The sequence below is a fragment of the Pithys albifrons genome, chromosome 13, assembly GCF_047495875.1.
Source record: "Pithys albifrons albifrons isolate INPA30051 chromosome 13, PitAlb_v1, whole genome shotgun sequence".
NCBI lineage: Eukaryota > Metazoa > Chordata > Aves > Passeriformes > Thamnophilidae > Pithys > Pithys albifrons.
The window spans coordinates 4,291,796-4,315,845 of NC_092470.1; the positions used below are offsets into that span (position 1 = coordinate 4,291,796).

The 24,050-nt window shown below is 38.4% G+C and overlaps 1 protein-coding gene across 3 annotated transcripts in view; it reads right to left on the reverse strand.

Annotated features, from left to right (window-relative positions):
- VPS13C (vacuolar protein sorting 13 homolog C) overlaps positions 1-24,050 on the reverse strand; it is an 87,479-nt gene that overhangs the window by 57,729 nt on the left and 5,700 nt on the right. For 2 of the 3 annotated variants that reach the window (XM_071568579.1, XM_071568581.1), the window contains exons 6-31: positions 22,227-22,289; positions 20,601-20,666; positions 19,013-19,122; positions 18,129-18,188; positions 17,465-17,524; positions 16,633-16,713; positions 14,109-14,166; positions 13,744-13,871; positions 12,819-12,925; positions 12,004-12,175; positions 11,482-11,544; positions 10,402-10,537; positions 9,749-9,843; positions 8,984-9,126; positions 7,410-7,602; positions 7,160-7,274; positions 6,699-6,835; positions 5,819-5,945; positions 5,065-5,182; positions 4,612-4,741; positions 4,298-4,376; positions 3,480-3,619; positions 2,738-2,891; positions 2,264-2,340; positions 2,028-2,087; positions 537-687 (exon numbers count right to left, since the gene is read on the reverse strand). In XM_071568579.1, the coding sequence (XP_071424680.1) occupies positions 537-687; positions 2,028-2,087; positions 2,264-2,340; positions 2,738-2,891; positions 3,480-3,619; positions 4,298-4,376; positions 4,612-4,741; positions 5,065-5,182; positions 5,819-5,945; positions 6,699-6,835; positions 7,160-7,274; positions 7,410-7,602; positions 8,984-9,126; positions 9,749-9,843; positions 10,402-10,537; positions 11,482-11,544; positions 12,004-12,175; positions 12,819-12,925; positions 13,744-13,871; positions 14,109-14,166; positions 16,633-16,713; positions 17,465-17,524; positions 18,129-18,188; positions 19,013-19,122; positions 20,601-20,666; positions 22,227-22,289 (2,823 nt within the window). The remainder of the gene's footprint in view (positions 1-536; positions 688-2,027; positions 2,088-2,263; positions 2,341-2,737; positions 2,892-3,479; positions 3,620-4,297; positions 4,377-4,611; positions 4,742-5,064; positions 5,183-5,818; positions 5,946-6,698; positions 6,836-7,159; positions 7,275-7,409; positions 7,603-8,983; positions 9,127-9,748; positions 9,844-10,401; positions 10,538-11,481; positions 11,545-12,003; positions 12,176-12,818; positions 12,926-13,743; positions 13,872-14,108; positions 14,167-16,632; positions 16,714-17,464; positions 17,525-18,128; positions 18,189-19,012; positions 19,123-20,600; positions 20,667-22,226; positions 22,290-24,050) is intronic. The other variant, XM_071568580.1, reaches the window with a different exon arrangement.

Here is a 24,050-nt window from a genome sequence, read left to right on the forward strand (position 1 = left end):
TATCTCTTTTACTTTACCAGGAACACTAAGCTTATGCTGCTGTTTGAGTCTTCTAAGCTCACAGAAATCTCTTTCACTCAAATTTGAGCCTATTTGTGAAAAGTCTATGAAACACATGAAAAAACCTCACTTGAAAATACTATTTATTTTCTAAATTAATACTATTTATTTTTATAAATACTATTTTTTATTTTTACTAATTTTTATTCTTTTTTATTTTTACTATATTTACTATTTTTTACTATTTTTATTTTTATAAATACTATGCATTTTTATAAATAAATAATATGCATTTTTATAAATAAATACTATTTATTTTAAAATACTATTTATTTTATACTCTTTGTTTATTATTCATAAAAATTCTTTCAGTTACTGTTTTTTTGAAATCAGTCCTCCAGCCTGGTGAGCCACAGACACAGGAGCTTCCACCTTCATCCCACACTACAAAGCTAACCATGTTCCTCTGGATTTGATTGCTTTGCCAGCATGGAACACATACTTTTAGCACCATCATTTGGACAGTCCCACTGTACCTTTCTTCAGCCTAGTGTCATCCTCTTGCTTTCCTTTTGTTGGTGTGTCCCCCCTGCTTTCACTGCCTGAGGGACTCACAGCTGTGAGAAAACTGAGGGCAGACAGAAGGGCCTCTGTGTGCAGCAGGAGGTTCAGTGATGAAAAGGTTACCTGTTGAAAACATGAGATTCCATGTGATAAACACTAACCCACAAGTGTAAGAGTTGGACAGAGGTGCAACAACATCTGTGCAACACAACAGTTTCCCAGGAACAGCCAAGCTGAGTGTGGTACCAGCAACAGAGCATCAAGGAGAAAGCTTTCTGTAAAGCACAGAGGTGGCAAGCTTAGAAAATCAAGCCTAGCAAGAACCCAGCACTGTCACTGCTCCCCTATCCCCCACTCAGCACACAAGCAGTGATTGATACAAGCTTAATTTTGTCAAACACAGAGCAGCACTTGAGTGCTCCTGCAGCAGCAGTGCCACTGCAAGGGGAAGGGGCAGGGGCTGACATGGAGGCACTCAGTACACAGGTGGTCCTCAACAAATCCACTAGGGGAGTCCAGCAGGTGAACAAGTGCCTGCTGTGTGGTTTAATAAAAGCAGACCTCTCCTCCCCTGCTGCAGCTTCAGGAGCTTCCTTTTGGCACAAAGATTCCAGTATTAACTAAACTTGACAGATTAAACCTACAGATATTTTAAAACTATTAGGTGACAAGTGAAGTATTTCAGTCTTCACACCAAAATATGGCAGGCAAAATAATGCCATAAAGGTTTAAAGAGAGGGAATCACCTATTCCTTAAAACACAGTCCTTTGTACTTCATTTTCAGAATTCCTCAAGACACTCTTTAGTCTCAGATTGAAATCTCTGACATAAAAGCACAACAGTCAGAACCAAAGAAGTTAGGTACTTATTATCTAAAAATATTTTCCTACACTGCAATAATTCTAAAGAGCTCAAATTCTCATTCTAGAGTCTACAAGAAAAGGAAATGCAGTATTGTGAGCAGCTCCCAAGCCATATTTAAGAGTGAAGACTTAGAACAGAGTGAAGACTTAGAACATCCCTCTGCTCTGGATGAGGTGGGGGTGGAAAATCATTCATAAATGGATTTAGACTTCTTACTAAATGTACCCAACAGAGTGCTGATCAGGTGGCAGACAGATGCAGATTATTTGACAGGAAGGGGAAAGACTTCTTGACTGCACTCCAGTCTCCCATACTGGGCACCTGAGCATCACGATGGCTGATGCAAGAGAAGAAATGTTCTTCCAGCAGTTTGAATTTCACCCACATGAGCTGTCTACAAGTGTTTCAGCCCAGCTCAGCACACCAACATCCTGCTCTTCAGTGGGACAGAAACTCTGAGGTACATTTTAACTCTAAATCTGCTGCTGCAAGGCTGGGGGTGGGGCAGGAAAACAGGAAAGCCAAAAAGCTTATTAATCCCTCCATTCTAAGCAAGCAAACCAAAAGGAAACAAGCAATAAAATCTGCAAACACTCACTTGAATCATCTGTTCAGTGTTGTCAAAAACTGTCTGAAACTGTGGCCCATTTCTGTCAGCCTGAAAGTAGTGATTTGCATGAAGATTAATATTAATTCCAACCAGTCACTGTGCTTTTCAGAAGGTACAAAACAATCCAACTGGCTCTGAAGAGTAGGTTTAAGACTATATATAGACAGTATATTACAAATATGTAGAAGTACTTTAAAAATAATTTTAAAAAGCTTTATGTATACCTTGATATATTCCACCTTCAGAAGGTCTAAGCCAGGTTTATCTGAGGAACTAATGAGATGAATGGGGGCTTTTTTACCTGGAACACACCACAGGAAATAAACAACAATTAGGGTCGTTTCTGCTCTTTCAGAGAATCAAAGAATTTGTGCCCTGAAGGTAATGATTAACTTCCAGTCCTGTTTGTTAAAATATATTGCACCACCAAAGATGAATGGCTGATTTCTCCTGTACCTGATACACCTGCACCCCTTGTCCATCCAAACACTGAGCCCTAAGCCATTCATTCATCCAGTTATGGGGAGAGTCCAGAGCTTACCAGCTGTGCCAGTGGGTCATTGCCATGGAGAGCTGCATATTAAATATTGTAACCCAAAAACTAGAACATTTGCATTTCACTGAGCACAACAGACAGGAGAGCCACAGCTTCAGACTGACTGCCATGCACCACAGGCTTCTCTTCCATTGCTTATTACCTCCAGTTTCACAGTAATCCAAGCTTATTTTCTTCAAATAAGATACAGCTGTTAAATTATAGGTTCTGACAGTGGCTTCTGTCCCAAGATGCATTACATCAAATACAAGCACTGTTTCCTCAGTTTTCTTCTGCCTGGTGAGTTCTACTAAAACCTGGATGAGGAAGAAATACACATTTATACCATCTTTTCACATAATATTCTCACCATTTAAAGCAACAAAGAAAAGAAGTGCAAAATTAATGTTTTCCCTGCTTTGTTGTTATTTTTAGTACAGACTTTAGAGTATAACAACAGAATGAAAGAGTAAATGTTTAATGGTGATAGATATAAATAAAAAGATATTGGGGATTTGCTCTTTCCAAGTGACCTGCTTCAGTATAACTTTTGTTCTTCCAGTGCAGATTTCCCACCTCCTACCCCTTAATTACAGCTTGGTACTATTTTTTTTTTACCAACAATACTCCAGCTCTTCTCTTTCTTTTTTTACCCTTTTAATACATAATTCATCTATGTTCATGTATTATGCTTTATTTATATGCACCACAAAAATATAAGAAATTATTCATATGCATACCATGTATAAATTACTCATACATAGAAATATATATGAATATAAGTATATATTTTTTGTTTGTTGGATGTGTTTGCATCCACTAATCTGGACAACACTAGTAAATGAAGATTGGATTTTTAAAAAAATATTCTTTATGTAGAAAGTGAAACCAGAATTACAACATACCTCTTTAATTTCAAACTTCAGCTGAAGATCTGTCAGTTCCTCTTGAGCAGGCCCCTCACTTCTTGTTTCTTCTCCTTTAATTAGTGACTTGTCAGTTGGTTCAGAGCTCTCCTCAAAATCAAAATACTCCTCTTCAGAGTCTACAGAAGCAAAATGACTTCCTCAGTAAACTTTTTCCAGAAACAGGAGTAAATATCCCACCCTCTTTCCCACTCCAACAGGATTTTTAACTGCATGAGCAGTTTAAACTTAGCCTGACAAAGTACAGTCTGGATCTACTCTGCCCTCTTACCCACTGGGGGAAGAGAACCAAATTAAAGCCCTGTTAAGGACTGCACTGGGGGCTTGATGCATCGTTAGACATTCAAGAACACATGTAAGGAAAAGTGAGCTCCAGGAAATAATTGTCTGAGGTTCCACTACAGGAAAGTTCTTCTCTAAAACAGCCATGGAAACAAATGCTCAAATCCACTGTATCTATGCAGTAATTTCCCACTTGTTATTCTGGTTCTGCCTTTACAGAAAAAGGAGAGTTTTGCTAATGGAAAACATCAGAACAAGCAAATACAGTTGGCATTCACAGTTCACTTGCATTTGAACAGGTTGCTTATGCATAATATTAATGAATAATAAAAAAGTGGGTTTGCTTTTTAGAAAATGCAGGTTTATTATTCTGAGGTAACATCAGCATCTTAAACCTTCTTATGTACTTGATGTTAGATGGGACCAATCATGCTCATCTTTACTGTTCTTTCACATTTTAACACCAATAAGAGCATGACAATATTGGCTATTCTACCTTTGCAAAGGCTTCTTACCTGACACCATGTCTGCCAATAACTGGGGTGTATTAAGCAACCCTTTACTAACAACAGGAATTGTGGGAATAGCTGGTACCTGGAGGGAGGGGAAAGAGAAGGAAACTCAACACATTATTTTCAAGTTTGTATAACATGCTATGTCCATATTTTTTTTCCCATTGCCTCCCCCAGATTCTTTGGAAAGGCCAGTTCTGCCAATACTTGAAACAATTAGCACAACAACAAAGCCCAACATGTTCTGATGGTAAGTCACACTTTGCTTAGCAATGCTTTGGGTTTTTTTTCAGTTTTCTTTGTTGTATTCAGCCTACCTTTGTGCTTGGGGCTGACACAGATGACTTCTGAGGCAAGGGAATGCTGTCAATCAGATCCAAAACTGCCTTGATTTTCTGGTCAGACAGCCTGACATGCACCAAAGGGAGCCCTCCTGACACTTTGAACCTTTTTGTAAAAAACAAATTATCAAACTCCAAGACAAAGAGCACATACCAATTCTTGATTTAAATCTTACAATACAGATACTCATATATAAAGATCACATGACAGTGTAGTCAGTGAGTCTGCATTAGGGTTATGGACTTTAACCAGAGGAACCAGCAGGGAGCTACTCACCAAAAAAGTGCTTGTAAACAAGAGTGAGCTATTGCTATTTCTGAGTTAATAGATTCAAATTATCAGGTGTGACTGAATCTTTAGGGAAACAGTTTTCTTTTCTGTAAGTCCACAGTAATTAAAAACAAGTCTTTTCAACATTAATACATTACTTTGCCATCCTGGTATCTCTTTCCACCATTGATTTGGCCAACTGCACATGAATATCCATGGGCTGCAAAATGTGTAAAGTTGATGGGTGTTGAAAACGAGCCTTTTTCCAGTCTTCACCTGCAAAATTGCAGTAAATTTAGATAAAGAACCATCACTTGCTAATTGCTTTAATCAGGGTATCATTAAAGTAATCAAATGGCATGACTAGGATGGTAAAAAACCCACTCACCAACTAGAGAAACTTAAAACAATTTAGGTCAAGTATTTTAAGAGATTTTAATCTACTTGGTTAACACTCTTGCCTTAGCAGGCTTAAACCCAGTTCTAAAAAGATGGATCTAAACATTGCACTCCCAAAAAAGGAATGGATAGTTAAACTGATACACAAATTATTAAACAGTAACCAAGCATTCTGTTGATTACACAAACTCAAGTTCAAGTGAAGTATTAAGGCAATTTAGAGCTGCATTTTTCCTGCACATGATGGAAAACATAATAGTTTTATGCCTTTACATTCACTGATGGCATCAATGTAAGGAGGTGATAGACAAGAACAAAAAAATGAGCAGCTGTTTGAAGAGAAACCAACACATTTTTTCAGAGTTTAATACCAGATGTGTATTATAATCTATCTTTTTGTTAACTACTTGTTTTGGTGTGCCTTTTTTCCCTGAAGAACATACTTATTTATGACAGGGTGGTAGCCTTCAACAACCTTTTGAGTAAACAACAACAACTCTGTTGTTTTGTTACCTGTTCTTCCAAAGAGAAGTTGCACATTTTTTATTTCCACATCAAACTTGTCATAAGCTTTGTCCATAATCTCCTCTAAAGAAGAAAAGTTGGAAGCTTCACTGCTGCCTTGATTTATGCTGTTCAGCTAAACACAAAGAAGAGGATAAAATTAAGTCTAAAACTTACAATTATGGGCTATTCATTCTAGTGAAGATGAAAAAGGTGATTCATAGGAGCTGATGATTGACTGTTGGACTCTTACAGAGAAAATACTTCAAATCATTTCACACTTGACTTTTTCTTGATAAGAAGATTTTCTTTTTGTTACTTCTATCAATCCACTTAATTCAAACTATGCAAAAAGAATTCTTTTTCATCAGTTTACGATGTTACTGATGGAATGCAAGTAAAATAAATATTTAATCAGTCAGCTAAATCAAGTTAAATTATTAGAATCTTTCAATTTTACAGAAACAAGAGAACCCACTTTCAAACTCCAAGAGAAAAATATTATTCTCTTTTATTAATGAAAGACAACCATTTTACAGAAAAAAGGAAACAAAAGTTCACGTTCTGCAGAAGAAATGACAGATATGAAATGATAAATACAATTACAACATGAACATGTTTCCTGGGGAGGGGTAACTAGTACAAGAAAGTCAAAGATAACAATTCTAAACATGGAGCAAATTGCTGACCCAAATGTTTGTGGTAAGAAATACACTAAGTTAAAAACCCATTCACAGAGATTATCATCTTTGCCTTCTGAAAGTTAAAAACACATTCACAAAGATTATCATCTTTGCTTTCTGAAAGCAAGACAGTTTCAGATGACAGCCATGTTAAGAGAAAAGAATATTTGCTTCCTCTGAGCTTGTAAGAGAAGTCATTTATATACCTGAAAGGTACCGAAGTCCAAAATGAGCAGATCTGAATTGTCATGGTAGAAACCCGTCTGTGGAACCACAAGGTAGGAAGGTTTCAGATTAATCTTCAAATCAAGGACTTTCCTCATTTCAATTATATGAGCTAATCCTTAAATAAAAAGGAAAGGGCATTGAAATGCTGTTCACAAGTGAAATGATTGTGCCAGTCAATGTATCAGAAGATATTATTTATCTGAAAGATAAAGCATCTGCAGTCAAGACTTACTTTTGCAGCATTTACTGATTTCTCACTAAACTCAGTGTTCCTTCCCACAAAACATCCACTAATTCTCCAAGGAACCAGCTCCAGGGAAACCCCCAATTATACTGTTTGGCCAGCAATCAAAACACAACCAAAGTGTTTAGGTAATCATATTGAAACATTTTAACACATTTGAAGGTTCACCTTAGTTGAGATTTGTTATTATCTCACCTGTGGCAGTTCTCTCCTTGATTTCTTCCAGCTTCATTAACGTGGCCGATGTTAATCTCTCAAGGTCCATTCCCTTACTTGTCTGAAAGAATTCCACCATTGCATTTATTGTTCTCTTTAAAAAATAAAAAGAACAAGAATGAGCAATATACACAGAAGCCACACAAACAAAATCTCAAAAATAGAGCAAAGAGAGCAAGGGCAGAGAAACAGGAATGAGAAATAGTTCAGGACTTTGGTTACTACTCACTGCATCATATTTTATTTCCACAGGCTGTGACTCAATAGCAAGACTCTGGTCAGCTGTGCTGTCCTCTGGGTTAACATTGAACTCTATCTTAAGGAGAGAAGACTTGCTGTCCCCTATGGAGGCCACCAGAGATGGTACAATGTTGTCTTGTCTCAGGCCTGTGACGTACCAGTTCTCGAGCTTTGCTTCAACCCTAAAGAAGAGGAACAGTTAAAAACACTTAATTGGAATACTGAATATATCTAGGAAAGACCAGCAAGATGAGAAAGCCTTCACTAAAGCCCAACATGACTAATTTCACAGGACTAACATGAGACATGTTTAAAAAACTGTCACATTATTAAATTGGAAAAATAAATAGAAGACAAGGTGTTCACAGTAACACAGAGTGATACTCCCTTCTAATCTTCTGTTACCTGCAAGGTGGACTGAATATAACTTTCAGGTCATGTTTATAATGAGAATCAGTTGCAAGGGAAAGACAGAATATTTATGCTACATAAATAAAAAGAGTAGGAATGTTATCTGTGATGCATTGTTATAAACACCAGTTACAGACTTGTTTCAGAGCAAATGGGCTTTCTGTACTTGGAGCTGCCCTGACAACAATGTTTAGTGGAGTCTGCAGGAAAAGCCTTTGAAGAAAGGCACCAAACACCACCAAAGCACAAACTTCATTCATCCTTAGAAGGACCTGTTAGATATAAAACTGATTTTCAGGTCCTGGGTCTCCACCACTGAAATCCCTGACTCTGGGAGGCAACAGAGTTTGGCTATAATCAGTGTCCCAAGCCTGCCCCTGTTGAGATATATCAATTACATTTTTTTCTGAAACCTGACATTAATAAAACATTCTGTTCTCCTGTTTCAGTCTTGCCAACTAAATTATATGGCATCCATTTATGTAAAATAATGTGAAAGCTCTTTTTGACTTGGTTCAGCATTCAGGCTGCACCTTTAATGTTCACCACAATGGCTTTTAGCAAAAATATTTCAAGAGTCAGCAGCTGAGCTGGTGATCTTATGCATAAAGTCAGAAGGGATGGAATTGCAAATGAAACCACAAGAAGTGCACAGACTCGTTTTCCAGACACTGAAAACCTTATTCATTGACTGTATAATCCAATAATTTGTGTTCAGTATTTCTGGTGTGCCCTCCCTCAAAGCACAGGAGGGGCTCAGCTCCTCACATGCTGCTGCTCTCCTGCCCACAGCACACAGAGGGAGTTTTCCTTGCTCTAGGTGCCAACCAACACATGCAGCAGCTTGGCTGGAGTGCATTGCCCACACCATTTCACACCATCACTTCTCTAAAGTTACATTCAGCACTTTGATACTTACATACAAGAAAGAGTTTGCTATTGTTCATGAAAACTAACAAATAGTCTTCCCTTCCTCATTCCATTCTATGTTACTCAACAAATGATATGATTTACAGAGGGCAACTGCAGAATGCACACAAAATGAAAAGTCAATATACAACATAATGTACTAACCAAGAAGAAAAACAAAGCTGGGGAGTGGGGTGAGGGGGGAGAGATGTTTCTACAAAAAGAGAATACCAATCCAATTACTTGATTGCTTGTGCTCCTGGGCGCTTGGATATTTTGGTACTCAGATCAATTATCTGCACTTTGAGAATTTCTGCCACATTCTTGTCTTCTTTAATTGTAAGGGAAGTGCTTAACAGCTTCAGTGTCACAACATGGGCAACATACTAGTGAGGAGAACAGAAGGAACTGAAGTTAGTTATCTCAACAAGAATGATTTTTCAGAATTCCACATTTCAATCATTATTAAAGTGTGGTTTTTGAAGTTTATTCCAGGCACCTAAGACTAGAAACATATCTCTGTGAAAGAAGTAAAGTACAGTCTTGACTTGATTCAACCCTTATCAGTCCTTTCTTTACCATAAAACAGTTTAGTTGAAGAAATGCAGAGCAAATATGGTCTGTCTCTTTCCAGGATTCAGGAACATTTTTGTAAACCATGAAGCAAGCACAGCTAAACTACATTCAGGACAGGACTAGCTATATCAACCAAGATCATTATAATCCCATTAAATAACTACATTTTAGAAGACACAGCATGTATGCCTTTGTTGTTCTTGCTGCTGAATGTCATGTCTTGACCTTGTCAAGAAAAGGTTTTGCCTTCCCTACCTATGTACCATTTTATGACTGGATCAATCAGCAGCTTCAGAAGAACCAAATAATACTTCCCATCTGAATTTGAAGCCTGCATCTTTCTTCAGGGTACTGAGAGAGAGGAAAGCATTTTTACACTTAATTAGTTCTATGGTTTGCTTGTTTAACCCACCCCCATAACAAGCTGCTTACCTGCTTGGGTAAGGAAAGGTCGTGGGTGCTGTCACTGTATCCAATAGCAGTGAAAAGCTTGGCTTTCTCCTCTGGTGTCATTAGTTCATCAATAGCTGAAAACCCACACAATTGCACTTCAATAAATAACAATAAGCACTTCTCCTCACATTTGTTTTCTACTGTACTTAAGTTCTGCTGATACATTTCATTGATTCTTTATATTTCATTAAGTCCAGACTGTAGCATCACTCACACAGAAGTGTCCATGTATGATCCTACCCACATAGCACAGAAATCAATACAATTCTTATTACAGGAGTTCCCATAATTCCCAATGATGAAAATAGCTTTGGGGGGTTTTATTAGAACAAATCTCTGATCTAAACAGCAAACCACCACAAAAAAGAGTGTTCCCATCACTGCCAATTATCACTAGAGCTATAAGTGCATTACTCCTCTGCTCATCAAGGTTCTGAGATGCTTATGGCCATTTCAGAGGCTGCCTTGTTTGCCAGGTCAATATTCAGTGAGCAATCCTGTTGCACTGCATTGTTTATGCCATACTCCCTCCTCCTGCACAGCAGGAAGCAAAACACACCACAGCTTTCCTCTTACTGTGCCTAAAAACTGAAAGACTCTCCAAACATCAGTGCATTACAGTCTACACCTACTTTCAGGAACAGAGGATTCTTCATCTTCTTTTTTCCTAGATTCTCTTTTGCCCCAGAAACCACCAAACCATCCTCCACTTTTCTTTTCTACTTCAGTGCTTTTCTTCTTCAGTAATTTTTGTCCTGATCTTATTGTCTACAAAGCAGAAATTAAAAAACATTGGACAAAATACACAGTTAACAGTATCACTATTAATTTAAGCAACACCACAAGGGATTAAGAGCACTTTGACTCATTAGATAGAGGCAGAAAGAGGGTCAGGTGGGGGGCACATGTCTGTGTCTGTGCATGTAGAGACACAAGCATGTGTTACTTTTACTTTAGACAGCTTTTTTTATATATTTCACTGACATCTAAACTACAAAAGGCAGAAACTACACAAAATACAGCATTTAAGAGGATACAAAAAGCCATTACATTGCTTAAATCTGGTAATAACAAACCTGGGGACTGATCCTGTACCATTTAAAATATTTGAAATTTTAAATTTTTCAAATTCTAGATTTTTAGAATTTATAAAGTATTTAAATGTTTTAATTTGTGCTCAGGGTTTTACTTTGCATTTCAAAAACCAACTTTTGACCACAGACATCTTAAAAATAAGAAACACCATTATTATTTTTTCATCTTTATTTTACACACATTCCAGATGTTAAAACCAATTTTTCTCTGTATCACTGTATTTAGGAAATTGTAACTCTGACTTGTAATGTTTCTTGAGCTGGGTTCATTTCTCCTGCCAGTTTACCTTTAAACCAACACTGTAGGAAGGGAATAGTGCAGAGTTAGTCTTGAATTAAGAGAAGTCAAAGGAAAAAGAATCATTAAACCATCATCCTTACACAGTTGCCTGAATGGTACTGTGTGGGTAACAGTAACACTGTGCACACACTGGGAGGTTTTTGGGATGGGTTTCCAGCTTGAACGTTGATTTACTCTTGTCCTGGAAGGACAGGGAACTTGCCTTCCCACCTACCTGTCCTATCACACACATCAGCACAATGTTTTTAAGATACTACCATGACAAAACCATCCTATTTGAAGTGTTAAAATATTATCAAACAAAAATTCTTTCTTACCTCAACTTGTGCTTGTTGTCTGGCTAAGATGATATTGAAGACATCGAGCTGTCTTTCCAGGTCCTGTAAAAATGTGTGATTACATCATTTGCCTCAAACACATTTAGGAAAGGCCCTCCACCACCAATTCTCTACCAGCTCCTTCGTTTTTGCACTCCAAATTCTGTCTAGATCTGCTCATTTTTTTCAAAGGTATATCTTCTCCTGCTCAAAGTTCACTAGAAGATGAAATCTGGTGTTACACAGCTTAATTTTTTTTTAACTAGATTACTCTTGCACTTCATTAAATGCATCCAGGCTTCTTAATCCTCAACCAAAGAGGCTTTATTTTAAATGGCAGTTTACTAGTGTTTTAATTTCCTTTCCATTACAAGTCACACTGAACTTGAGATTAAAATGGGATTTCCACAGACCTCCTGTGCTCCTGTACAACCATCAACCTGGATTACTGTCAAGTATATTTCAGTAACTATTTCACAGAGAGACCAAAACATACTTTCTCCAAAGAGAAAAAAGCCATACCTGAATTTGCCTCTGTGTTTCCTCTGACAGTTTGCTCTGTGTCAGCTTGTTCTTGTACGTATTTTTGTAACTCTTCAGAAGCTGCCTGTGTTGTTTTATGTTACTCCACGACCACATTCGAGTATGTCTCCTGATGTGAACTTCAAGAACACTGTCACCTGCATATTTCCACCTACAATAATTCCACACTTGTGAATAACTGTTTCATTTGTTTTACAACTTAAAAATTGCAGAGGTAGTTTATTAATATGCAAACTTTGTCTACCACTTGTGATTCGAGTAACTTGGCTTAGAAAAAATTGTAATGGTTTCAACATCACACTTGAAAAATGGACTGAGAGCTTACCTGTAATGTCTGAAAAACTACAAATCTTCCTTCTTTATTGAATTCTGCATTGCATATTTGCAAATTTGGGCTGTAACAGCATTAAGTAAACTCAAGGACTTTGATAACCAGGATCAGTTAGTACTTAGAAAAAAGTCAAGAAATTGCATATCAGCTCAAAACTAAAAACTACAGTTGACATACATGTTTCCCTTGAATTACATTCACTAGTTTTTTCCTTTAGCCTTTCTAATTTACATTCTAGCCTCTAGAAAGAGCACCAGCATTTTGTTCAGATTTTGGGGGCTTTAGCTTAGCAAGTGAGATTTTCATCACTTGAATCTTTCAGCACTTGGATCTAATTGCTGAGTAAAGCTCTGTGAAAGTTAAAATCACATAAGTGATCTAGTTTTAAGCCTACTTTGAACCACAAAGGAGACTGAAGAGGGCAGAGGGGACTCCAAGGACTGTGTGAGTGTTCACACCTTACCATTGCCTGGCGTTCCTGTGGAGAGGCACCTCTGGCCTGAACCTCCTGTACGGCGCGTTGCGAACCATGTAATCGATGGACTCCAGCAGGTCGAGCATGCTGAGGTACTGAACCCAAGGCAAAAGTGTCTTAGCAGTGGGTCAGATTCTGCTTGCACACAGTGCCTGAACTGCATGTATACCATGCTCTTCAGAGCTCCTCAAACCCCACAGAAATTTAAGCCCATGTGGTTTCATTAGTATGTATAAAGTGGAAAACCCCCACCCATTGCTCTCAATGGACACCACTATATGAACTTCTGGTATTTCAGGTTTACTCAAACCAACCATATTCATTTTCCAGTGCACAGTTTCCCTAATTTTAGAACTGTCTTTGCATTAGTTAACCTCACTGGCACTGTTCTGAACTCAATATACACTTTGACATCAGTAATAGCTAACAAACTGTGTAGCCACCTGACTGCAAATTCCCTCTGAGTAAATGACAACACTAACATCACTGGGCAGACACCTAATTTAGCACCTTGACACTTCAGCAGGCTTTGCTGCCAAAGCCAGCATACCCCATTCATTCCCAGCCTTGCTTGTCTTTTGCCATCTCTGCAGCTACAACATTGGCTTGTAGTTTAATAAGCTAAGGGCTACTTGTGATTCCATTCTCTGGGTGAAAGGAATGCTGTTGGAAGGGCTGAATACAGATCAGGTGGTGCCCAGAGGGTCCACAGATGAGTGTCAGGATTTGGCACCAGGAAGTGATTGCTACACAGAGGGAAAATGATCCCACACATTCCCCACAGGCACTGCTAAACAGTTCAGACATGCTACTTGCAGGTAAGCAGAAAATTCCCTAAGAATATTCTCCAGGGAAAAAAGCCTACATGTTATCACAAACTGAAATGGGGGTAACAAACACCAAACCAACTCACCTGTGGCTTAGTGAATTCAACGACAATTCTCTGAACTTCTACATTACAATCAACCTTGGGAGTTTTCAGTTCCACTTCTGCATAGGGGTTGATATACAGTCTTGCAGAGGCTGACACTGGTCTAAAGACTTAAAGATGAAAAAAAAATTGTGATGGATTCTGTATTTAAAGTATGGGAAGCAACAGATCAACCACTTTGTACTGATAATGTGTATGCTCAAGACCCACAGAATTAGGATGCAATTCTTACCACCAATTAGGATAACCCAGCAGCAGCCAAAATGCACACAGGCATGGTCAGGGGAGGCTGCTGTGCACTGACATGCTCAGGACAGTTTATGCTCACTCATCCCTAGCTTACTTACTGTACTGGTAGTCTTCAGGCTGGTTACCACTACATGGAATTCCTCTTTTCAGCTGATCCTACAAAGGAATATGACACTGTCTAGCAATTGCTCAAGAGCTTTACTTGTTTACAGTTCTCTAAGCTTTGAGTAGACCAACTTCAGTACACATGTATTTTGCAAGGGCCTCCTCCCCCTAAATGGGAAATCTAACACAGCACAAGCACTTAAGAGTGAAGGGTTTAACTACATCAGGTTAAAAAAGAGTTTTGAGTTTCTCATATAAAGTGGAATGTTAGTACAGTTTTTACTCAACTTCTAAATCTCTCAATAAATGTATGTTAATTTAGAAACACAATTTATGTGTGCACACAAACATGTGGTATAATAGATCAAGCACCAGTTTTTAAATCCCTTGTAGGCAGCAGGAGTATCCATTGACATTCCACCCTTCCTCCTGTTTAGCACATAAGGAGGCCACTTGAGCCTTCTGGTATTCTGAAGGTATCAGAGGAATTAAAAGATAGAAAGAAGTCAGGAAAATAAATAGCCCAAGAAGCTTGAGAAATATCATGCTAAAACTAAGACTTCATTCAAAATGAGGTCTGCCTGAGGCTATAATTTTTTGGCAATTTCTTGAGAATGCTTTATTCATGCCCAAGTATTTTATCAAGTTTCAGAATTGCAATGGCACAATCAGTTCAAGCAGGCAGCCTGCTTTTAGGAAGATGTTCATGCTAGTTATTACAGATGAAGTATTTGTTCCCATCATATTTTATTAAAACTATCAATATTAAGAGTTGTTTGGACCAGGAATATATTTAGTAACTACAAATATATTTCATCTTTTTATTCCCAGATCCTTACATAAAAACTGGTTTGTATTTTTATAAAAGGTCATTAAGAATACTTGTGTTTCAATCTATTTCCCTCCTGCTGATCTATATTGATAAAAGTTAAATTTCTGTGAGATTAAGTATAAACAGCTAATCTCACCACCAGCCATGGACTCATGTTGTTTAAATATGAGGACTGTTGTGTAAAAGTAACAGATTGCTACAGATTACACAGCTTGTTCTTATTACAACATGGACCAATTAGCTACTATGATAAATCTGATTTCCTGATAATGCTGATAAAATTAATACCAAAGCAGCCTGTCTGGCTGGAAGACCTAGTTCTGCAGGAGACAAGCTCCACTAAAGATTACATACAAAATGCATTCAAGCATTTAACACTGATAATGTTACTAAAAAACCAGACATTATTTGCTATCTGTTCCTGAGTTGCTTTTAAAATTCTGAAGCAGAAAGGACTTCAGTGTGAGACAAGCAATCTCATGCCCATGATGAGCCACATTCTGTGTTCTGAGCTTATTCCTGCTCTGTCTCATCTTTTAGGAACAAAGGCACAAAGATGACTAATCACAACTGACAAATTTAAGCAAACAGAAATCATGAAACAGTCAAAAGATGCAAAATCCAAACCATGGAGGTGATGCCTGAACACCAAGTGATGCCAGTTTAGTGCACCAGAACTGCTCAGCTTTTGAAAAAGTGGAAAGCCTCTGAGGGATGAGTTGCTTCAAGTTAACAGGTGATCAGAAAACTGGATACTATTGGCTACACTGGAATTGCTCTGCCTTGGCACTCACAGGAAGTTTAGGTGCAGGACATGCCACAGGCTTTGGAAACAGCCAGCTCCATTTTACAGTCATGGAGGGCAAAACTTTCAACTCTTTCAGAAAGGAACTATAAAAAACTCTTTTCATGGTGGAAGAGGAAGTGGTACTTCCTGATGCATAACACTTAAGCTGAACAAAGCTACACCAGCATCTTCACTTGCAGCTTAGTGGGTAACAACTGGAAGTCTCCTCAGGAAGGACTGGTCTCTGGGCTGCCAAAGAGCATCAGATGAACCCACAGAGCCATTGACCCACAGGCACAGCAGGGACTGATTCACAAAACACCTTTCCAGCAGTGAAATGACACCTTTGAAGCACTAACACTTTTGCTGCTGTCAATCCATGCTGTGTATCAGTTTGTGTTTACATTGCACTTGAGACTGAGATACAGAGAAAAAGAAAACATCCACAGACAGGTAATGCTGAAGTAACTGGGATATTATTAAACAACTGGCTGGTTTTTATTAAACAACTGGATAGTTTTAAGCACTTCACAGGTTTGATTCAACCTTCCACGTTAGAACCAAGATCACAAGGTTAAGTGCGGATTTTGTTAAGTGCAAAATAAAACAAAAATATCTGTAAAAGACGAGCATGAAGGAAAAAAATAAACAGTTTTGTACAAGGACACAGAGAACACCTGGGTAACCTTTATAAAGATAATGGGTCAAAAAGACATCACTTCTAAAGCCTGCAGTGGTTGGTAACAAACAAGCTGTCAATAGTGCAGTGGATTAACATGACCCTGAAAACAGTTGCCCATGAGAGTAAGGAGTGGGGTAGAAATCAGTGTGCTGTAGTTTTAATACTACAGGAGCAATAGAATTACAATTCTGTTTAAAGCACTTTCTTCTACATTACCAGGATCTGTTCCCTGGAGCCATGATAATACATTTTGCTGTTTATGTTCCAGTAAGCACTGAGGCTGTCCAGGCACAAGAGCTGCACAGGAAAGAAAACACACAACAGGTTGATACTCTGTATTCAGCTCACTCCATGAACTCAGCTTTCCATTTGTGAAAACAAAAAAACAAACAAAAGCAGACTAGAAAGCCAATCCACCATTGGCACTGAGATGTATTTAATCCTACCACACTATTTTGAAATGACAATTCCATTGCTAAAAAGCAAGTTCTTAAAGCACAAGTTCATGCACATCTGTTGAACATGACCATGGATTACAGGGGTGAGGGTGCACAAGACTCAGCCTAATAAACAAGCCAGGACTGTAAAACTCTTCTTATATCATTCCTGTCATTCCTTAGATCTCTGCATACTCCTTTGAGCACAGGCTGGGATGGAGATTGGAGAGGTTGGGCAGGGAGAACAGAGACTGCTTAGCTACCAGTGTCCCAAGGGAATTAGGAGTAAAAACTAAAGTGGGAAAGGGCAATTTGACAACCTCTGTGAAATCAGTTTCCATGCAGACTTGCTGTATAATGCCTTGAATGAGGGGATCAGTGTTCACATTCAAGGGAAATTACTTAAACCATGGAGTTAAAAGTTATGCCTTACATAAAGCCAGTTACTTGTGCTCTACTTCTGTTTAAACATACAACAAAATAAATAGAATTCACAAAGCAAACTAGTTTTCTAACTTGTTGTAGAACCCCAGATGACTACTCTCAAGATCAGTTGCTTTCTTCACTGGCATAGAAAAAAAAACAAACCAAACCAAACCAAAACACATTACCTTGTATATTATTTTTGCAGCTTCATTCAGAATAGAAGGTTTCCAGTTCTCATTTGTTGTCTAAAAGTTCAAAGTGATAGAAGTAATTTTGTTCATCTTAGTTAATACATTTGTAGTTTTATCCTATATTTTAAAGCCAAAAATGCATCATTTGGGTGCTGCCTGATCACAAATGCCATCTTCTCTAGACTGCACACACACTAGTCAAAATAACATATAAAGATTTGTCAGTATATTCTGATATTCAACTCCTTATCCTATCCATTAAAATCAATAACTAAGGCAAACAGAGGGCAGCTGAAATTTTGTCTCCCCATTTCTCAAAAGGCCTGGCAAAATACCACATTCCTAATCATCATGATGTGAGGTTTGCCCTAATTTATCAGGCCTGGAAATAACCTGCCCTAGGAAAGGAAGCATAGTCAGGTTTAAAAATCATTTGGATCATTCAAACAAATCAGTGGTCTTGGAAAGTGTGATGTCCCTCAATCTTCTTCCCTCTGCTTGCTCAAACTGCCAGGACCATTTGCAGGGATAAAAGACCCTGTGGGTTTCCAGCTGTTTGATGCTGACACTGCATCTCCCCAGTGTGTTACTCTTCCTTTCTGCCAATCCAAAGGCAAGAGAATTGAGCCATGAGAACATGCATTCCCACACACATTACCAGCAAACTCAGCTCGCCCAGTGTCATTCCCAAGGAAATCGGGCACTGCGGGTCTGTCACCTACAAAAATAGAGAAATAACAGATATTTAATTATCTTGCTGCAAACAGTTGTATCATTTAAAGTTGATTGAAATCCTGAACTGTCATGAGAAGCTTCCTTTGCTTAGTTATTGTAGCTGAAACACTCTTGGAATGCCCTAAGATGGGCCCAAAATAGTGTAAAGACTTAGGACTTCAACTGAAAATTTCCTTTCTACTTTTAACATCTTCATACATCAAAGAACTAAGATCTGCAGGGTACCACCTCTCAGTCAGCTGTACTATTTTATGACATCCAATCCTCCAATCTTTTTAACTTTAGTGCCTCTGAAAACAGTCCCCAAAAAGGTTTGAGAAATACTCTATTATCCAATATTTTTCTTTCACATTCAATTATCTCATCACAAACTGCTTTAAGGAAGTTGGAACCAGAATGGAACAATACTGGTTTGGTTCATATAAACATTCTCATTTATCAGTGAAGTGTTTCCAACAACTTGCCTTCAGACTCATCTGTAAACCCACCAGTTTCTGCCATTCTGGACTCTGACCAGGGCACTGAAAAACTCTGTACATCAGCTGCACACACTGAGATGTGAGAACAGCCACCATCCACATTTAGTGAGTGAGACAGCTCTGGACAAGGGGAAAGGCAGAATATCTGTTTCACATATCCATATTTCTGGCATTCAGTCATATCTGGGATACTTTATTTGAAGAGGTGCAGAAAATATGATAGCAACTTTTTCAAGGTGGCAGACAACAGGTTCTCTCTCTGGACTAGACAAGCAGGACTGCACTGAAGTCCAGTTTAAAATGAAGGGAATACATTCCAGGTACTTACATCATCTTCATATTTAACATGAATGCCTGTGATTTTGACTTGCACATTTTTTATAACTTGAGTTGCAAGCTTTTCTAAGAAAGTATCCTTCTTCTCCTCCTTTGGTTTGTCTAGAATAAGAATTTTTAAAAAGTCAGCATTCAGTGTAGTAATTGCATCTTGAATTTAATCACACCAACAACTCTACCAATGCACATTTAATGTTTCCTCTAATTCAACATTTAAGTTTTCCCTTATTTAGATTACATATTTGCATTTTTGCCTTTTCTGCACATCCATACTCTGAAGATGTGCTGTCAGTTGCCTGTGCACAACAAAATCATAAATACACTTTTAAGTTTCAGTTAAAACAGTTTAGCTTACAGCAAGCTCTGGTTTAATACATTTCTCCCCAATCCTTCTAAGGTAGAATATTTTCTCTTCTAAGTCCCTCAGTGATTAATTAAGGTTTCAACAAGCAAATAGGTAAGACAGTGCAATTCAGCACAAAATACCCTTGAATAACCAGGTGAGGATGGGACTTACACAAACCAGAGATCAGTCCTGTAGAGCCTTTCATACAACATTGCCAGAGAAAGTTAAAAAGCTGGGATATCATAAATGAAACCCAACAGTAAATATTCCATTTCTTCTACACTGGACTCACCCTGTGACCATCTAAGCAAGGTCCATATCAGGCTTTGCTGTGTCACACAGGGATCTTGGAACTGCTGCAGCACCAGGCAGGGCAGCAGGAACTGCACACCCACACGGGCTCAGCATCCCACCAGAGACAAATGAGCACAGGCCAAGGCAAGGAGTAATATTTACAATCCCCTTTGTTTCATTGGAGTTACATGACTCTAAAAACATGATCTCAGGCTGAGTGTCTTAACACTTTACCTGCTCCACAGCCAGATGAGCTGTTTGCTCTCTGGCTGTGCTTACTCTGTCTGGGTCAGTGCCCTCCTTACAAAGTGGCTGCTCCAGGGAGTGCCACTAATCAGCCTACAAAGCTTGTACATTTTTGGTGGAAATGCTGCAGGTGGCTCAAGCTAAAGAAATAGTCATGGCTGTCCATGTCATGCTGCACACCACAGGAACCTAACCATGTACATCTTGCTGTACCAACAGGATAATTGTTCATAAAGCTTTAAGAGAGGCTCAAGAAATTCCCTGAAAAACAAAAACACTCCACTTCTGAATGTGATATAACACAATTTTAGTAAAGGGAGCATTTGATTTCAATTGAAAAAAATTAGTCAGGGACTCAGAAGAAACAAAAACTGTGTTTCAGTTTTACATGAAACTAATTTCTTACTATTAATTATTTTTTCACAACTTCCACTCCATATAAATGAAATGAAAACAATACTAATCAAAAAAAAAAAAGGCAGAATTATCCAAGTAGAGAAGATCAAGGGCTCTCTTCAGTCACACTGGATTAGGAGAATGGATAAACAGCAAAAAAGAGCTCTCTCCAATTTACATCCTCTCTTTCAAACAAGAGGAAAAAAGGTTGCACTGCATGGATAGCCAAGACTATGAAAAACTAATGCAAACAGAAAGCAAAAAGAAGTCAAAGTTCAAAGCCATAACTGTTACCCACCTTTGGAGTGATCATGACCTTTAAAGGGTCTCCTAAAATGCTTTTTGTACTTTTTACGCTTACGTCCTTTTTCAGTGCAAGCAATTTTTAGAGAAAAGGATAAAATTTCAGTTAGTAAAGCAGAAATGTAAGAAAGCATAAGAAAACATGGGAGAAAGTTTAGCTTGTCTAAAAGCACAAAGCTTGAGTAAGGGCTCATTAAAAGATTTCAGGCATTTCAGATCTGTTAAGGAAACAATCAGCTACCTCTTACAGCATAAGACACAAATCCACAAGAGGCTTCTACCACACAGGGGCATAACTCTCACACTGAGACATTTGAGATGGATGTGGAAACCCAAAGAACACTTTTCAACATGATTCTTATGGTTGTCAACAGTTTGGTTTGAAAGCAACCTTAAAGAACAATTACAGTAACTGCAAAAGAGGCATACAAAAATGAAGACTAAAAGCTTTACATGAAATTAAATGCCATTACTTACACACAAACTGGGACCCACACAACCACAACCATCTCATAAATGAAATAATGCTTGTGCTTTCCCACGATTCTAAGGAAAACCAGTTTGATGAGCTGCATTGTTTCTTTCCCTTCTCTCTGGGGAAAAGGAACTCGGCAGCAGGGCTGCCTGTGCTTATCTTTACAGGGCTGTAGCATGAGGAGGGTGTATCCCACCACAGCAAAGGAAGCGAGAGTAACACTGTGCCCAGTGTGGCAACAACTAATGTCTTTTGCAGCCTGTTCAAACAAAGGAGGAGAAACTGCCGCCTAAGATTTCAATCTGTCTTTCAGGCAAGGTGATTACTCTACAAGTAATAAAAAGTAGAAACTATGGCAAATAGAAATGTTTTCTTTTGGGTAGTTCCTCTTAGCAGACAAGTAATGCTCTACAAATGGTATTTTAAAGAACAGCTTCCTTCACTGACCATAGAACTTGTAGGTCTCAGGCTTTCACTCCCATGTATGACAAAACTAAGGCAACCTGATTTGCCTCCTGATTACCCACATCCAGCACTATGGACAAACTAAATGTGTAGTTTTCAGCTCATTCTAAATCCCTGTGATTTTGGCTAAGTGTAAATCCCTGAAAATCTCGTTAGAGAAGATAAAAATAGAGCGGGTACAACACAGCAACAGTTCCTCTGAGTTTCAAAGAAAGCTGTTTCCTGAGAGTACCCCAAATAAACAGAACCAGGGCAAAGCCTTCAGCCTGCTGTGGTTCATTTTGTCTGTCCATGGTTTCAAGACAGCCTGAACTTCCACTACCTTAAGCCCAGACGTGTTAAGTCAGGGTAATTACTCTCTATTCTACCAACAGCTGAAGACTGTCTTGTAAAACTACAGCAGGATGTTGTCAGCATGGACATGACTGATGGAAACCTTTCTAAGTGGTGTTTTAATCATCCTGAACAGCTACTCCAATAAGAGGACTAGTCATTGCAAGATTCCACTTGGATACACATTCATTAGTATCTTATTTCTAGAACCACCAATATGTGGATGTTTGCCAAACAAGTACTGTTTCCTCATTTGTACATCTGGCTGCTTTGGAGGGGGTTATTTCTAAAACTCTCAGCTGCACATTCATCATGCATGTGCCACAATAACTAACCATGCATACCCACCAGGCTTGGGGTCCTTGTAAACCAGACTCTCCAACCCATACAAGGAATCTTGTGAGTGAGTGCCTTGGTCCACGTGGCAGCAAATAACAAAAATTGCATTTGGTTTAATAGAATGTAAAGTTCACAAAGCTTGTATGACACATTAGTATTTCCATTACATTATGTGACAGCCTAAGTCACTTCAGGAAACTGGTTTCAAAGATCACCTACATCAAGAAAATAATGCAATTTTCATTTTATCTTGTAACCAAGAGAATACAAGACTTGCAAGCTCTGGTCTCCATATATGAGGCTTGATACAGACAGATTTTCTTTGTATTAGAAAAAGAAAATAGTTTCATCAGATTGTGTCAGTAGTTTCCACTTCCCCATCACATCATGCATCCCTCACAGTGATATGACCATTTTGCTCAATATTTGAATAGCATGTCAAAAGAAATATTCCCAGAGCCATTTATACTAAGAGACTCTTAAATCCAAGTACTGAGTCAAGATTCTAAACACTTTAATATAAACTGAGTAGAAAATACAGCTGAGAATTCATGAACCCTGACAACTTTCTATTCAATATATTTCCTACATTTTGAGCAGCTACTCTGTGCTCTTAAAAGCCTATAGGGAGGTAAATTTCTTAGAATTTCATGATTCAGTAGGGCAACATGGGCTCTAAGGTTTGTCTGTCTAGCAAAGGCAAAGGATTTGCTCACACAAGACCCCCAGAAGTACAATATTCCAGTACAACACCAGAAAAACAAATGGCTACCACTGAAATATAACACAGTGCCAGAGCATCTCAAGTTGGAGTTTAAAATAATTCAATTTCCTCCAGCTTTTCCTTCTTAAGGCTGAAAATCTAAAACAGCAAAGTACAACTAAATCAAATTCTTGTTCTTTTTACAAGGAATTGAGCTGCTAGGTTTCATTTTCTGTATGATGATTTCTTTCTCCAAAAGCTTTACAAACCCCCAGGTGCACAGACTCACTCAATTATATGGAGTTCCAGGAATGGAACTTCTCAAGCAGTGCCCATTAGGACAGATTCATCTTGTTGCATTATCCCTTCATCCCATTCCTTCTGGTGCCAAGAACAGCTGCTGAAGCTGCTGCTTTACAGGCCCAAGTGCTCCATAACCAAGGGCAAACCTCTACCAGCAGCATTCCTTTGTCCCAGTATGAAACACTGGCTGCAAAATTCATTCACTGAAGTTGTCTTGGCTCTCATGGTGTAATAAAGACCAGAACTAAAGCAAAGCTGCTTTCCTGACTGGGAACAGATTGTCAGATTGCTGTCTGAAGGAAACTGCAAAGGCACATCTCAAACTAGCAAAGCAGGAAAAAGACAGTAGACTCTCCTGGAACTGGAAAATTAAATAAGCAAAGAGATCACACCCAAACTATCTTTTTCCAAGTGTTCGAAGCATCATCTAATTTTCAACATTTCCATGGCTTTCAACACTACAGGTATCCTATGCCAGCATTGCAGGCATCTCATACCAGCCAACAAACAGGTCTCACTCCTGATGAACACTTCAAACTTTTGTCTCCAACATATGTAGCTGCTTGTCATTGGTTCTGACCTTGGTTTCTGTCCAGACAAGCCTAATTTATACCATGATTTTATAAAAGGTATTTGTTACAACAATACAAGGAAATAACAACAACAACAAAAAAAAAAAAAAACCAAAACACCACACCACAAATCAGGTTAACTCAATTTAAATGATCAATTATGATCAAGTATTTTAGCTTATAATTGAAAGCTTAACATTCTTTAACACTTAGGGCTAAAGTTTAAGTTTCCCATGTTCATGCTCAATTGTTTCC